The 16,551-nt window shown below is 49.5% G+C and overlaps 6 protein-coding genes across 6 annotated transcripts; 1 reads left to right on the forward strand and 5 right to left on the reverse strand.

Annotated features, from left to right (window-relative positions):
- Nucleotides 1-578: 578 nt before the first annotated feature.
- On the reverse strand, nt 579-959 carry TRV_01342 (vacuolar ATPase proteolipid subunit c, putative; the record flags this gene model as incomplete). The annotated part of the gene is made up of 2 exons (XM_003024465.1): nt 579-741; nt 820-959. 2 exons carry the CDS (start codon nt 957-959, stop codon nt 579-581), a joined length of 303 nt encoding a protein of 100 aa, XP_003024511.1.
- Nucleotides 960-1,822: 863 nt separating this feature from the next.
- On the reverse strand, nt 1,823-3,601 carry TRV_01343 (uncharacterized protein; the record flags this gene model as incomplete). Its single annotated transcript, XM_003024466.1, has 1 exon — nt 1,823-3,601. One exon carries the CDS (start codon nt 3,599-3,601, stop codon nt 1,823-1,825), a length of 1,779 nt encoding a protein of 592 aa, XP_003024512.1.
- Nucleotides 3,602-4,040: 439 nt separating this feature from the next.
- TRV_01344 (cytochrome P450 oxidoreductase, putative) lies at nt 4,041-5,534 on the reverse strand (the record flags this gene model as incomplete). The annotated part of the gene is made up of 1 exon (XM_003024467.1): nt 4,041-5,534. The coding sequence occupies one exon, from the start codon at nt 5,532-5,534 to the stop codon at nt 4,041-4,043; it is 1,494 nt and encodes a 497-aa protein (XP_003024513.1).
- Nucleotides 5,535-7,441: 1,907 nt separating this feature from the next.
- On the reverse strand, nt 7,442-7,714 carry TRV_01345 (uncharacterized protein; the record flags this gene model as incomplete). The annotated part of the gene is made up of 1 exon (XM_003024468.1): nt 7,442-7,714. One exon carries the CDS (start codon nt 7,712-7,714, stop codon nt 7,442-7,444), a length of 273 nt encoding a protein of 90 aa, XP_003024514.1.
- Nucleotides 7,715-11,727: 4,013 nt separating this feature from the next.
- TRV_01346 (uncharacterized protein) lies at nt 11,728-14,037 on the forward strand (the record flags this gene model as incomplete). The annotated part of the gene is made up of 1 exon (XM_003024469.1): nt 11,728-14,037. One exon carries the CDS (start codon nt 11,728-11,730, stop codon nt 14,035-14,037), a length of 2,310 nt encoding a protein of 769 aa, XP_003024515.1.
- A 1,421-nt stretch (nt 14,038-15,458) lies between these two features.
- Nucleotides 15,459-16,117, reverse strand: TRV_01347 (uncharacterized protein; the record flags this gene model as incomplete). Its single annotated transcript, XM_003024470.1, has 2 exons — nt 15,459-15,940; nt 16,075-16,117. The coding sequence occupies 2 exons, from the start codon at nt 16,115-16,117 to the stop codon at nt 15,459-15,461; spliced, it is 525 nt and encodes a 174-aa protein (XP_003024516.1).
- Between the last annotated feature and the right edge of the window lie 434 nt (nt 16,118-16,551).

The following is a 16,551-nucleotide window of genomic DNA, read 5'->3' on the forward strand; positions in this document are numbered from 1 at the left end:
TCTACATACATACGCTTCAGGGAATGAAGAGCACATACAGAGGATCACTCTTTCTAAATCATATCGGTATCAAAACACCAACAGAGGCAGGAAGATGGAACTGCAGGTATGGTAGGAATCCCCGCTTTATAACCGCTATCTGTTATGATACAATTATCCGCACTACTGGTAAAGAGACGAAACGACAACTCTTAAACATAACGAAATAACGTGAATACATGCGAAAAAAAGTATAAGGAAAAGGGGATTAGGATAGTAGATAACTAAGATGATGTTGACATTGAAACGGGATAGCTTGGTTTTCGGCTGCGTTTGTATCCAAATAGAGGTTCGATATCGGCTGGGACAGTGGGTCACGGAGCGATAGTCGATGATGGCGTTAACTTATATACCTTGTCGTAACTCCCTCCATCTTCTACCACACTGACTGATGCCCTGTATTCGTCAAAGGGAGTTACGACTTAAAGATGCTCGTCGATGATATTTTCTGACTGCTCCCATTTAGCAGGTAGCTTCGAGACTGGCACGGGAGTTCATCAATAGAGCAACGATAAGGCCGTAAAGACCTAGTTAAAGTGTTAACCATCAACTGCTTTTAGGAACAAGAGGAAAAAAGGTATTAAAGGAAGATACTCACCCAAAACTTCAGCGAAAATGAGAATAAGAATCATACCGACGAAAAGTCGGGGCTGTTGGGCAGTTCCACGGACACCAGCATCACCAACGATACCAATGGCAAAGCTACAGTACATGAAAATACCCGGTTAGCATATTAACACGAAATCTCAACGCATCATACCAAAGAGGTGAAGAACATACCCAGCAGCAAGACCGGCAAGACCGACAGCAAGACCAGCACCAAGCTGGACGAATCCAGTGTATAGTGGCAGGTTTTGCTTCAAGTCATTGGCAATCAAGACAGACACGACCAATCCGTAAATACCAATAATACCAGCCATGACAATGGGGACAATATCTACATCGTCGTCAGTAAAGCTTATACACCAATACACCCGAGCATACGCGCCGGACGAAGGACAAAACCGTACTCTTAACAATCATATCAGGTCTGAGAACGAGAGTGGAGCAAATGCCAACACCAGCCTTAGCGGTGCCATAGGCAGCGCCGAAGCAGGTGAAAATGATGGCGGAAGAGCATCCTAGCGCACCGAAGAAGGGCTATATGATATTAACGGTATGTCAGCGTTTGATTGATGAAGTCTGATGGCGTCGTTTCGCATTCATGTGTATGAGCTGGATGCAAGCTCTCAGAATCGACGTTCGCCTGCGATTCCGCGGACGACAACAACGGGTAATGGAATTCAACTAACCGCATATACGGGGCTATAAACACGTATCAAATGACATGATTAGCAAGATATCAACTATATTTAGACCGCTTTTCGGGGAATAGCAAGAGGAAAGGCGCTGGTCCTAAGACGCTCGTAACGAGCCAGGCAACTCACCAAAGATCGGTAGACATGTTGACGGCGGTGTGAAAGAGAGCTTCCGTAGAGGAGGTGTTGGAGCTAGGAGAGAGGATAGGGACTGATAAAGCAACGATTCTCGAGACGGGCGAGGTGAGTCGAGGATTAATGCGAGATGGCGAGTTGTTTTCCTGCTTGACCCTTACAAGATGTTGTTAAGCTGAGGTTTGACTTTTGGGTCGTTGCTGGGAGATGCCAAGCGTCACGTGTGTATTATGCTGAGTCAGCTCTTACAGGAGCTCGATTGTCGATATAAAAAAGACGGTAGAACGGAATTTGAATGTTGATGTAGATGATTATGATATTTAGATCCTCTATTGTACATGTCTATAGTGTTACATTCTAAAGAAAGGCTCTTCAGATGGTATTTCAACTACCAGCCTGGCACCAGGGGTGTCAATTTTGGTGCCTGAGGCTTGGACCCGATCTCCCGTCAAATCACCCGCTGTCCTAGCATAGACCATAGATTTCTCCGAGGAAGCTCCGAACTTATTAGCCTCGACAATAATGTCATCTAGCTTCTTAGATCCATCCTGAAGCATCTCGCTGGGCAACGAGGTAGGAGCGTCAGTAGGAGCAGGTAGGACGGAGAAGTCCAAAACAGTAGTGTCTTTTGCAGTGTCTTTATGCATGACCGAAGACTTCGATTGCATAGCTGCCTTGGCTAGCTTATTATCCAAAGAAGCAACAAAGAATTGCACGATGTCGCCGGTCGTCACAACCTCACGTAATGGACTCATCATCAATCCGTCAACGTCTGTGAATTTAGGTGTGTTCTCCAGCACGTTGAACAGAATTGCATCGTCGCTATGCTTCTCAGAAACATCCTCGTCGAATATTTCGTGTATAGAGACAAGATTGGATATCGGCTCCTCGTCGTCGTAAGAGTACTCGGGATCAAGAGAGAGCAGGCCTTTCTTCTTGCCCCATCCACCTCCACCGCTCATCACACGGTAAAGTCGTGAACCCCTTTTCAGGGAAGCCGATATATCAATGCTGCTGCCAGATGGAGATCCAATATGGGTTCGCGCTATGCTCTTGGGCGTCACCATAGCCCACACAGCTAGCCTCTGACTCTCGAGTTTGTGGTCTTGAATATACTGTGGTATAGCCTTTTCTAGCTCCGCAGATGCTGGGACATCGTTCTTTAAACTTGATTCATTGGAAACAGTCTTGAGTATATTACCCATACATTCTGCCACTATCCTGGGCTCGGTGACAGGATGCAACGGTGCGTCAAGAGACTTGAGCGTTGACTTCGTTCGTAGTTCAACCCTACATGTCCGAATGTCACGTCTATCCGTAATCCGAGGAACATCTTCAATAGACTCAGTAGACTTCCATCTCGACGCATGCATTGTATACGGTCTGCCAGTAGTGAAAAGCGTGTTGGCCATGGGCATTCCAACTTCAAGCTCCGTACTTGTCGACGGGTCGCGGATAGAAATCGAGAGCTTCGGCTCAATATGAGAAGGGGAGATATTCTCGATGCCTCTTTGAGGCACTAATTTTCCCGATATAGCACCCCAGTTGACAATCGCCAGCGACAGTCCTTCCATACCATTATGTTTAATGTTGGTAGGGACAGGTAGTTTATCCACCACCGCTTCCACTGAGCATATTTCGAGGTTCTCGGCCGCAGCAGCTTCTCGGAAGCAGTGATGTAGTAACTTCGGGATGAATGTATGGTCTTTTTCTAGCCATTGGGCAAATGCTGGTGTAACGAGGAGGAGAGGAACATGGCTGTCGGGATGGAGTTGGGAGCTGAATGAGGGGAGTTTTGATAGAATACTATCCGGGGTCTGCTGATCATTAGACACAAAGAAAACGAAGGGTACACAGGTAGTACATACCACTGCAGATGGGTTTGGAGCTAGCAACGTAGCAGAGCCCAGTATATTCCATTGGATATTGCCTATGCGCAGGGTCTGTCGTGTGGTAGCTGGAGCTGCCGTCTGAGAGAACCGGGCTATGTGTCGACCTTGCCGTGGGAATTCACTAATCGGCCGCCATGTTGTTGGCCCCCAACAGCATCGCAGGAAGGCTGACATGAACACGATGCCTCGAGGGAGGTAAAGGCCGACATATAAACGGGAGAAATAGAGCCTTTCCATCTACATAATTAACAGTTGAGTTTTGTCACGAAATCTTTTGGAGATAAAAAGCCTTGGCGAAAAAGCTTGGCATTTTCATTGACGTTCAGACAAGTACCAAACAAGCTTGGACGAAAATGCAAGATGCAACCCCATGCTCGTCCTTCACCCACTACCCACAATAAATCCCGAGGAGTTGGGTCAGATATATGCCCCTTTCTTTCTACCTTTAGCTAACTATTAAAATCCAACAGTACCGAATCTCACTCGTCCCGTGTGATCATCACTCGTACGCGCTTCGTTCCGTTCTTTGGGCACGGGACAAATCGATCATAATATACCTCTACATCCTCCTTTGTGCACTGAAACAACCTCATTCTACCCCCAAGGCGCCTGATCAGCAGTCCAATACCCATGTAGAGTTCTGCATGTGCTAGGCTGTTTGTTAGTAGCGAACGTGTTAGCAAGCGAAGCTAAGAACAAAGAGTTTGTGTGAATATTTTCGCTGAACATACTTGATTCCAAGGCATTGTCGACTGCCCTTGGAGAAATTTAACAAGAACTCATCTAGCCTCCTATGGCGTTTGCCATGCTCGTCGAGCCATCTCTCCGGCTTAAAAGTGTAAGGGTCTGGAAAGATGTCCGGATTGAGATGTACCAAGACCGCAGTCATTCCGACCGGCGTCCCCTTTGGAATATCATACTCCACCCACTCAGTGGTTTTGGCAGAATTGGTGTACCGACTTCCATGTTTCGGTGCCTTGAAATGCATGGGGCCAACAGGATTGATGCGCTGCAATCTTGTGCTTAAGCCGTACGATAGACGGAAGCCTTCAGATATTACTGCATTTAGATATGGAATGTTTTCGAGCTCAGTCCAACTCACGCGTTGGTTAGGATCGGGGATGGCAACACTTAACTCCTGCCGTAGCCTGGACAGGATTTCCGGGTTGTCAAGGATATAGAAAAGAGTAGCTGTTAATGCCCATGCGGTGGTCTCTGTCCCGGCGCCAACAACAAGTTGGCCTTCTTGCCAAATCCGATTGAGCTGCTTCTCTTCCTCGGGCAAAGGGCCGGTGAGTAGTTCATAAAAGATTGTCCGGGACGCAGATTCTGGCTTTTCCCCCCGAGCAATTTTAGCCTTCTCATTAGCAAGCTCTACGCGCATGTCCTGCTGGAACTTGGCGTACTCTGCTGCTTGTGAGCTGATGTATCGTAGCAGACACTGTGGCAAGGCATTTATGGTGGGTAAGATCCATGGGAACTGTTTCTGCCATACTGCGATGAGACTCCCTGCAGAGATGGCATCGTGGATATTTGGCTCAAAGGTAGGAGAGTCAAGGAAATTGTAGCTTTTGGCGAAGGCGTACTCGGTCACGACATCGGTCGTCATGCAGCTAAAGGCCGTGGTCAGGGGAACTGGTCCTATAGCCTCTGCATGACTCTCAAGCTGGCTTGCTAGTTTCTCAACCTTTTGCTGGATGATAGGCTCTAATTTAGTGACGGCAGCCTTCGAGAAGAAGTGACTCAGAGCATTGCGGCGTAGACGATGCAGGTCATGGCCGGGGGTACCCCCTACGCTATCACGAAGCCCAAACTGGGCGCTGTAAAAGGGGTATTTGTCTCGCCGTTTACCTGGACCGGAATATAGCTCACTGATAAAACCCGGGTCGTTTACGTGCAGTTCATCCGGGCTGATTCGAACAATGGGTCCGTACTTTTCGTGCATGCGCTGGATCTCAAAGGTATAACGTCCCTTCCGGATGCCATCGTGGAAGAACTCGTACCAGACAGAGAGAGCAGCGATCTTGGGCCCTGGGTATCCTGCCAGAGGATGTAGGAACAGCCGGTAGACGGCAAGGGAGGTCAAGTATAGCAGGAAGACTGTACCCAATGCCGTAACCGGATACTCCGTAGCTAGCTTCAGCGTGTTTGCTAAGACAGAAGTCGTCATGTTGACTGGCTATGTGTGTCTCTGGTGCAAATGGGGTAGGTCAAAACTGAGCCGTGCGCAAGGCAGCTTGTCTGGCTATTTATCACCTTTTCCATGCCTTAGTTAGGTGTTGGGAGTTTTTTTCCCTCTCTTTCTAAGCCATGGGAGAGATATACCTTCACCGTCATAGCTTGATCTTTCAGTCCAGATTCGAGGGAATTAAATCATGGTCTTCCCCCAATCAGTCGCTTCCTGGTAAATCCAGCGCCATGTGTAACTAGTCCGGGGCCAATGATTCGCTGTCACTTGCATGTACAGCTGCTGGGATTTCTTTGTTCCATCCTTGCTGCTCTCAGGCCTCGCGACCACTATATTCCATCGTCATCCTGGTAATCCCTCTCTCTCTGGAGGAGGGAGGTTCCTCCAAAGAAGTCCGACAGCTTGGGACAGCCGATTTTTGAGAAAAGGGTGCCAGGTATCTGCCTGCGCCGATGTCCCCCCCCCCCCATCGAGAAAACACGCATGCTGATTGCATTACGCATGGACCGGGTTGACGGATACGCTGGGTCTCAGCTCTATAGGTTATCGGTGTATCCAGTGATTCCGTATGGTTGATGACTCGACAAGCTGGGTATCCGGTGCTGACTTGCGAGTTGAGTCCGGTCTCCCTCGAACAACCCAGTAGTCGCATAGTTTAGTTAACCAATAGTTAAGTTAACTCCTGACATAGTGTCAAGAAAGACCATCTCTTCTGATAGCCTAGAGCACGCGCGATAATAGCGTGTTTAGAAGAAGAAGCAAGGACAGGACCGTTATCCAACTGTATCATCCATCTGGCCAGGCAAAGGAATAAAGAGCAATCGTGTTTATTCCAACCTTATAACGGTCGACAATGAATGGAGGCTTCCAACCATCCTTTGGCCCGCCCGGCGCCTAGATCACGTGAGTGGAAGTCGGAACATCAGACTCCGCTTAAACGGTTAAGGTAGCCGCGGCCGGCAGTCCCGGAAGCTGGGCAAGTGAGAGTTTGCAAGTAAGGAAAGAGCGAGTTGAACCTGTTCCAGTAGTTTGTTACCTAAGTGTTATTGTTATTGTTATTATTATTACATCAGCAATACCAGAGAGATGGCGCCTGACAGCCTGACAGCCAGGCCAGGCACAAGCTCAGCGCGCAGCCCTTTTTAACGACCCAGAGGTCGGACATCCGGCTCGCAGCCTTAAAAGCAGGACAGGGCTGGAGAATCAGACGTCAGAGGCCCAGAGGCCCGCCGTCATGTGGCAGCCATAGAGTGGCTTCGGCGCCGTTGGCTTAGCGAGGAGGCCCGTTACTTTACTATGAATACACTCTATTGTTACTGCGCATCAACCCGCTCCCCATGCTCGACGAATGGCCTGACACCCACCTTGTTTTGGTTGCTTGGAACTGACAAGAAGCGACGCTGCGAGCTGAAGCTGAAAGATGACGTAACCAGGCGAGGGGTGGATCATTACGCAAGAGCCCTCGCGACCTAGAGATACCTCCTGTTACACGCAAATTCTGCAGTAGCCGAAAGTACCTCGAGGTCACGCCTTATCTTGCAGAGCAAAGTCGACCAAGCCCGCTTCGGCTTAGCGTCTTGCTGCGCGGCTGCTGGTTGGCCAGTCCTGCTGACTCATCAAAGCTTCCTGTGTTTTTGCTCTTGCTTTCTCGCAGGGCCCGAAAGCCGCTGCCTGGCTTTTTCCCTGGTTGAGCCCAGCGCGCGCGCGAGAGAGAGACAGACTAGCTTTTTTGTTCACTAACTGAACTAGCTTAAATACCTGCTTGTCCGACGCTTCCCTTTCCTCCTCCCCCTTCTCCCTCCCCCCCCAAAAGCATTCTCTCGACGCTCTCTCGTTTTACTGCCATCCATTCGCCTGCTCTCTGGCATCCAGTACAGCCGCTATCAGCATCAAGTTCTGCGTCTCTTGCTCCCTAGATACTCTCGCTCGTCCAAGATGGCCTTTACCGCTTCGTAAGTCGCTGTTTTCCCTCTGTTTTGCTTTTTCAAGCTTGAGACGACGACTGACCTCAACCCGTCTTCTGCCTCAACAGCGACATCTGCAAGATCATCCTTGCCATCATCCTCCCGCCAATCGGTGTCTTCCTCGAGAGAGGCTGCGGTGCTGATCTCTTGATCAATATCTGTTTGACCATCCTCGGATACATCCCTGGTATCATCCATGCTCTGTCAGTATCCCTCCGTCCGAGTCAAGGAAGCATCAACAACAACATAAAACCAAGCATAAAACTAACACGAACATAATAGATACATCATTCTCAAGTATTAGAGTCTGTCGTCTGAGATCGGGCTCTGAGTGAAACTCGTCGCGGCCTCATCTTCACGGTGGATCCAGATGACCAGTTCGATTGATGCATGCATGTCTTGACAAACTTGGATACGACGGACAGGCAGCTCCATCTACCGTCAAAACATGACACGAAGGATGCCCGCGAACAAAAGAGAGCCTCTCTCGGTCCAACTCTTTCGGCAACTTGGTGTTAGACTACGGTCTTATTATTAATTAAATGCTTGATAACCCCCCCCCTCAACCCTCTCATTAATGACGTTTAATAATACCACATCACAACAACAACAAAAAAAAAAGAACGAAAAAAGACAAGAAAGGAAAAAAAAAAGTTACGAGAGAGACTGGACCCCAGAATCTCTCTCCCCCTTCCGGATGCTAGTGATGGATTTGATTTGATTTTTTTTTCCCCCTTCACTCTTGGTCTTTTGTTATACCCTCTCTATGGTTTTTGCCCCAACCCCCCCATGATACCACGCCTCATGCTGTACATTGCTGTTCACTCGGTTTTGTTCATGTCTCTTGGAAGGGATCAATCTGGTTGTCTTGAAATCGGTTTTTCACCTTTCATTCTCTCTTATTCTGCTTACTTGGCCCGTCCATCGTCTTCCACACTCTGTTTAGGCGTGTCTGCTTTCCCCTTTGTGAACCCTATTCGGAATCAAGTATCATAGAAAAGAAAGAAAAGAAAATCAAGGAGATCCCTTTTCTAAACCTTTTTCCCTTTTTTTTATTATTCATCTCCCTCTTCATCTACATGCCGCTTGCCGACTTTTCTCACAACTTGAGACCTGGGAGCTGTCTCCTCTTCCTATCTCAAACGGCGGTGCCCACATGTATATGTCGGAGGATGTATGATGTTCGTGTCTTGTCCATCCCTGGCGCCAAACCTCGGGAGGTCCCCCAATCAGGAGTAGTAATAGACTTTTCCAACGGCCATACTCTACTCAGGTCATATTTCGTAAATACGGGTAACAACTCTTCTTCTGCTGTCGACGGGAGCAAGATAGGCAACGTGACTACGCTCGAGTGAGTGAGATGCGGTATATAATAACAATAACACCCCTCCCGTTATACTTATTCATCTACATATACGAGAGATATTGAGATCGACGACGGGGATGACATGCATCTCATCTCATCTCATCTAACTTCATCTCTGGTTCAGGCACATTACATACATACATACTCAAAGTTCCTTGCAGTTGTTCCCTTTGCTCTCTCGTACCTGACCTACCTCCGAACCATGGGTCCAGTCCAAGAGGCATGGCATGGGGCTCTTCCGTTCCACCGAAACTGTCAAAGCAAAAAAAAAAGAGTTGTCATTGACATGGCATGGCAAGAGGCGGGTAATTCCCAAATAAAATATCTCCAATTTAAAGAGTAAAAAAAAAAAACGAGTCCACTAAACGATGGAGAATCCTCGTTAAAAAAGCAACTAAATGATCAGCCGGGAAGGATATGCAAGGCCGTCCACTTGGTTCGTCGTTAGCTGGCCAACTCTCCTTTTCTCCGGGAGCACCGTGGTGAATCGAGTCGACCAGACGATGTTATCTTTCTTATCCCCCGCAGTGACACTGACGCTTCGACAACAGCTTGCTCGGCGTTAGGGAAAGATTAAGAGTATCCGTAGCTAACTGCGAGCTACCTAACTGCGGTTCCGGTCGAACCGATGGCTGGGAAGCTGATATTCTCTTGGAAAACTACGGAGTATACGGAGTATCCTAGTTACGGAGCAAGTACTTAGTTACTTTTACCACTTTCACGCTCCGTATATCAAAGTCTCCCTCCAGGCCCGTGCGACAACCACAGGCTAAGCGAGAAGAAGATGAAGCCGAAGCCGAAGATAGAGGAAAGACGAGAGAGAAAAAACTCGGTCCAGGCTAAACTAGCTGGGCTGTTAGTGAGTCTGCTGCGAGGAACAGAGATCGTGTCCCGTCCGTGATATCAGGCAGGCAGCCAGCCAGAGTCAATCAATCGATCATTTAGCGACAGAGCGAACCGCCAAGCGGGAAAGGAAAAGAAAAAAAAAGACAGATAAAAAAAGAAAGGAAAAAAGCAAAGACGAAGCGTCAGAGAGGCATCGCGGCGGCAGTCGATGGCCTTTTCCTGATGGACTGGGAGGGAAGACGAAACACTCTGCCCTCCGCCCTGCATGTATCATTGCTCAGTCCACGACACAATTTAACACGACCCCAGGACACGGCGTCACGAAGGGGCCAGTTCTGTTTTTAGCACCCCGGCCCCGAGCCAGCAATCGAGACAAGGCCACCTCATCTCATCTTTTCTTCTGCCTGCCTGCCTGCCTGTCTGTCTCCTCTGGTTCGCTTCTGCTCGCATCCGCGCCTTATTCGACTAAGCCCCGGGCCCAGTGTTCATCCACTCTTGCAAGCCGCCCACCCTCAACCGTCCTGACTCCTCCTGCACGACATTGCGGGCACCCAAGGCTCAGGCTCGTGTGATAACGATAACTAACGCACTACACCCTCTCCCGCTACTACTACTGGGCTTTTTTCCCTCCTGGCCTCCCTCCCTGCGCTGCCTGTCCAGCGTCTTTGCCTGGGGGCTCGTCTCAATATAAAGCAAACCGTCGCGCGACCACGTGACTCTAGCGACCTCCTTAATAACACGAAATGGAGACGTTTCAGCGCTTAGCTAGCAGAGCGAGACAACCAACGACCAACGACAGCGAAGAGGAAAAAGGTACGCCGACGGAGCAAGCAAAGAGCACGTCGGAGCTTCGTTCTGCTTTCATCCAATCCACGGTCTCCGCTGGCCTCTTAGAGTGGTTTCACCACTGCACCACTTAGCACCGGAGCTTACTTTCTGGCCATGCAGAATATGGGTAGTCCTCCCTCCCTCCCTCTCTCTCTCTCACACACACACTCTCTTTCTCTCGCTCTCTCGCTCTCTCTACACGGTACCGTGGAATGTGAAAAGCAGAGCCTGCCCTGGCCTGCTGAACCTTTTCAGGTGATGTGCGGGCAGAGATGGTCTTTCCACTGATCCGTACGGATCATGCAAGGTGGGATAGTTTGTTAGTACTCAACTATCCGGCTTGCTTGCGTTCTTTTGCTGGCTCTGCTGTTGCCCACCTGCCGCCTGGACACCCACTTGAGTTAGTTAACCGCCCCGGGCTGGTTGACTTTATCAGCCCCTTGCAGCTGCACCTACGGGGCATCCCTGCTTGGTTGGCAGTGTGGGACACACGCATACTCTCTCTCTTCCTTCTTGACGGAGGTTGACCCTCTCTGTCGTATTTTCTTTTTCTGCCTTTTTTTCTCTCTCGTTCCTTTTGCCTTTCCGGGGGTGGTTCATGTATCATGGCCGTTTCCGATGAGTGCAAGTTAATTAGTATGAAAACCACTCCCATGGCCTTCATATGATGGCCGTCTTGGCCTCATTTCTCCCTCCTGCAAAAGCTCTTCTCTTCTCTTCTCTCTTCCGGGTCTTACTCTTACTTCTTCCTTCTCATTCTCTCTCTACATCTCTCTTTCTTTTCCATATACATACTAATATTCTATTTCTCTTTCCTTTATTCATACCACCTACCTTCTCCACGGGGACCATACTTTCTTTACTCCCTTTTTTTCCCCCTTCTTAATCGTTTCATAATTCAACTGGGATTCTGGACGCGTGGAGAGTAATAATACATATGGTATATACGGAGTACCTCGCAGCACTGATTAACGTGTGAGTAATCGCATCAGTGCTGGGTCCGGTGCAGCAAAAAGCCAACCCATATAATTTTTTCTCATCAGCCCCTTGGGTTAATCAACAACTTACCAACTACAACCCCCAAAATACGCCGGGCTGATAGGACGTTTACGCGGGCCGTGGATGACTATGCAGCGGAATCTCTGGAGTTTGCATCTGCGGTCACATTAAGATGCCAGCCTATCCCGCTGTGCCGGTAGCAAACAGTTTGTTGACTTTCCTATCCGCCGCCTCTGCCGCCGCAGCCACAATTACTAGCATCATCACTACGACTAGGAGCTCGTCATTATCTTCATCGTCACCTTCAGCCTTCTCTAACCTGCGCCAGGACCTGGAACTGGACCTTGGCCGGAAGTATAAGCAAGTGCAGGCACGTAATCAAACACCAAAGTTACTCAGCAAAAATGTTCCAGCGTGTGCTCTGCCCTGTCTTGAGGCCTTCATATCATCAGAGAAACCTTGGGAAGGGTGTCCAGAACCTCTCGATGTCAACTGTCTTTGCAAATCCAGGTCAACGACGGGATACACTGTTGCGGAAGCCGCCTTGCGTTGTGTTGCTGAAAACTGCCCAAACTCCGAAGTAGAGCAGCACGCAGTCTACGCTATATGCTCCGGAGTTGAAGGTGCCCTGCCAAATACCCATACTGTGATAGGGATATCCTCAACTGCCGCCCCTAAACCAAGTTCAATGACTTCTCAACCTCCGACCATGACCTCCGCGGCACCCAAGGAGCCTGCCCCAGCTCCTCCAAATCCCACTCCTCCAACTCCAGCACCAGCACCACCTCCGCCAGTGTCAGATACAACCATGTCCATGATGGCAACATCGACACAAATGTCTCTACCGCAAATCACAACTTTACCCATGACTTCAGTGACCCGAAGTGGTATACCAGGTGTAGGTATTCCGACGGACACAATCGACTTCACCTTCGTCTACTCGTCAGAAACAGGGTCGGCATCAGCTACTGGCGAGCCGGGCGCTGGAGGCCACTCGAATCAGCTAGTCGGCCTCTACGTCGGTGGCGGAATTGCCATGGCATCTCTCATTACACTTGTACTATTCTTTATCTTCCTCAGCAGGCGCAGACGGAGAGCCAAACAAGGGCAGGAGAGCGAAAAGGGTCAGCAAGGGCGGTATCATAATATCGATCGTGCTATGAGTGATTCGAGAACTACGCCTGCCTTGAGCCTATCGAAATCTTCTTCTAACAATAGGAGTATATCGTCTCGACCCCGGACATTGCTACCTATCGATATGATGCCATGCTCAGTTGCATATCTTCATCGGTCCACTAGAGACTTGGAAAATGAGTACGCAAGCTCTAGAGGGCATAGCGCGGCCTCCCAACGAACACAGTCAGACTTATTACCGGACAACCCTCACGACGGCAGTTCAGCTGGGTCCCGCGGTACAGAGAGAGAACGTGTTCACAGCCCGTTTGGAGACGCCTGTAGCAACCGGGGACCTTCACCCAAGAGCATATCGCAGTCCGTGGTTGACCCCCTCCGCAGTGCGTCCTCGCTCAACTACAGCCCGGCATTAGTGCAAGCCAACCAGAGATCCACTCAGAGCCCACACAACTTCAATAGTGGATTTGGATATGCTACCAACAGTCCTAGCCGAAATCAGAGTCTATCCCCTGATTCTAGGTTCCTAGCTGTGCCGTCGAAAGTTCACGCCGCTCAGGGACGAAGCCCGGCAAACTCAAGGGACCAATTCCAACCGTCTATGACCAGCCACTTGGCTCCCTCATACACACCTGAACCGTTTTCATCCAGGAGCATACACTCATACACTAGCCATATACCACGCCAGCTCAGTCCCGTGCGAGAAGTGCCCAGCACTGGGCCCCCCAGTTCAGCGGGCACACCCGATATCCCTCAACCCGCATACCACCGCTCAGGGCACCTATCCGCTTACGCTGGGAGTGACGACGCTAGCGAAATGTCCGTCCAAACCTACTCCAAGCTTGTTCCTCCACCCCTATCAACCCACAACACAGTCTCAGGCAACTACCTCACAGAAGCACTGCCTGACCACTCCCCGACACTCCCTAAGGCCATGCTCGCCGGCTCCGTGTCCTCGTGTTGTTCTACACCGCGAAGCAGCATAGAACACAACCCAAACAACCTCCGTCATCAAACGTCAACGGCATCAAGCAAGAAGCCAAGCAGCCTTCTCGTCAAACGCCGAGGGGAGAAGGTAGCGGATAAAATGGGCAATGAAATCACGCTTCCTGCGAAAGTACAACGGCCAATCGAGATTGAACATGATCAAATTCATGAAGATGACGACAACAATTCTATCCGCTCGTCCTCGTCGCTGTCTCGCTCGAGTAGCAACGCACTCTCTCGTTCGAATACTCTTCCCTGTCGCATGCACGATAATACCGCTGCATCCACCGCGTCCTCTTCAAAGGGGTACAATAAGATAACACCATCAAAGCGCGGCGGGGACATGTACCTCAGCATCGAATAATATCCCTCCCTTTCTACCGACATGGTTACTCAAGTTTAGCTCCTTTTTAGCCCTTCTGACTTTTACCTCTTCTTTCTAACTATCACTACTTCTCCTTTTCTTACTTGGTTACGCATGGGTGGCGCTCTTTGATTTTTCATTTTTTTTGATTCTACACTTCTTCTCATTATTCTCAGCTTTGTCTCTTCGTTTGTAGAACTATACCACGTTCTCCTTCTTCCATTGCTCCTTTTTACTTTGACCTTTTTTTTTCTTTCGGCTCTTCTCTTCTCTTTTTTGGCTTAGCCTGATTCGGTTACCCTTTTCAGTTTCTGCTGTACTAGAACCCAGCTGTTGCCTGCCCTTTTTTTTTACTTCTTTCCTTTTGCTTGCTTCGAGTTTTACATGTTTATCTAATGACACGGCACTAACTGACGGCAGAGCCTTGCTACATACCCGCCTATCCCAGGCATGAAGACGTCTGTTTCCCTTGTTTTTGCTTCGTTTATCCGTTGCCTGGCCTGGCCCCTGCCATCAGGCTACTCCCGCTCCGCCTTGAGCGATCTGCACATTTCTTTTTTGCCCCCCCATTTATTTTACTACTACTTACCACTGTGGATTGGATAATCATGCTACATACAAACCATAACATGTACATAGGAGCGAACATTCAGCCAAAAAGAAAAAGAATGCTACAAGGATAACCAAATCTAAAAAATTCACGTTGCGTAAGACTCTTTTCTATATAAGTCATCATACGATGGATCCGTTTGGTGGTGGCGTTGTTTTTGACAGCTAACTGACAAGTTAGTTTTGATGCCTGTGATCGACTCAGCCGCCTTTGCCGTTGCCAAGAAGAGACTATTTTTAGTCCCTCAATGTTCCTGCCTCCTGGAAAGAAAGGCTATTTTATCATTTTTCCATCGCACCGTTTGCTTGGACGCTCTTGGACAGAGAGAGGCCTTTGGGCTGCGCTGCTGCTCATACCACTTCTCCGTCCGCCCTGGGCGCGTTTGTTAGAGCCGGGTAGTGAGCGGCCTGAGGACGGACTACCCTGAGAGAGGCAAAAAAACGAACTGGAACTGACTGCATATGTAGCTAACTAAGGCGCGGGGACGATGTCTCTTGCTGACAACAAGCTTCATTGTGTAGAGTAAACTAACTAGTTGCTGTCCTTGGTGGGGGCGGTCTTTTTGCTGATGGCCTGCGGAGCCCCTGGCAACAACTCACGCCCTTCTGGGATAGAGGGTAAAATCAACGAGAACCAACTGTTATTTATATCATATTCATATCACATATAAGAGGTGAAAGGCTATGAACTGAACCGAAACAGTCTTGAGTGCGGTGAAGAGAGAATCCCCGGGAAGACATTAACAATAGAGCGAGGTAAGAGAGGGGGGAGTCATTAAACTAAAACATGCTGCGAAAAGGGGAGAAAGACACTACAGCTGAGACTTCTTTCCAGCCTTCTCGATCTCCTCCAGGATGGTAGCCTTGAGCGACTCTGGCTTTGTGGTACTCGCCCATCGGCCGACGACCTTCCCGTCCGCATCGACCAGGAACTTCTCAAAGTTCCACTTGACCCTTTTCAGGCCCATGAGACCAGGCATCTCCTTCTTCAGCCAGTTGAACACCGGCGCAGTGTTATCGCCGTTGACGTCTATCTTGCCGAGCACGGGGAATGTGACGCCGTAGTTGACCTGGCAGAAGGACTGGATCTCATCGTTGCTCCCGGGGTCCTGGCCGCCGAACTGGTTGCACGGGAAGCCTAGGATGGTGAATTTATCTGGGTGGGAGGCCGTGATTGACTTGTAGAGCTCTTCAAGGCCGGCGAATTGTGGTGTAAAGCCGCATTTTGACGCAGTGTTGACAACAAGGACTACTTTGCCTTTCAGCGAGGCGAGGGGGAACGGCTCTCCTTTCTCTGCAAGTCATACATGCATGGTTAGTAAGTTAAAGGGCGCATAACTAGCGGGGAGGATGATGCAAAAGAAAGAATAAGGGCATTTTGGTGTTGGTGTTGGCGTTTGGCGTTGTTGTTAGGCTGCTGGTGCTTACTATCAACTGGCTCGAAGTTGTAAAAGGACGTAGCTGACGACATCTTTGCGGAGAAGACCAGAGTATTATGCGGCGGGCATAATAACAGCGTCCTTGTCGTTGCGCTTCGAAGGTGGCTATGAGGCGCTGGCCCTGGCTGCAGCGACGGGACGCCGGCTTTATATGGCAGCTTAGTGCTCGACGGACGAAAACGGAAGAAGTGGCAGGCAAGCGCTGGCCGGCGCAGCGTCATCGTCATCGCGACTAAACTCGTTTTTCTGTCTTCCTTCTTTCAGCGCTTCGCGTTGCTTGGCTGGAAGGGAAGTTCGAGCAACTGCCGAGGCATTATTACCTGATGCGGATGGCGCTGGCGCCGCTTTCAGAGGGGCTTATGTAATGCAGATTGGCCAGGCTTTTTCTTAGCGACGACGACGAAGACGGTTGCGGCGGGAGTTCTTTGAGATACAAAGTCGTATTGAATTCACTTGGATTCTCACT

This window comes from Trichophyton verrucosum (assembly GCF_000151505.1).
Source record: "Trichophyton verrucosum HKI 0517 chromosome Unknown contig00111_1.f1.exp, whole genome shotgun sequence".
Classification (NCBI taxonomy): Eukaryota; Fungi; Ascomycota; class Eurotiomycetes; order Onygenales; family Arthrodermataceae; genus Trichophyton; species Trichophyton verrucosum.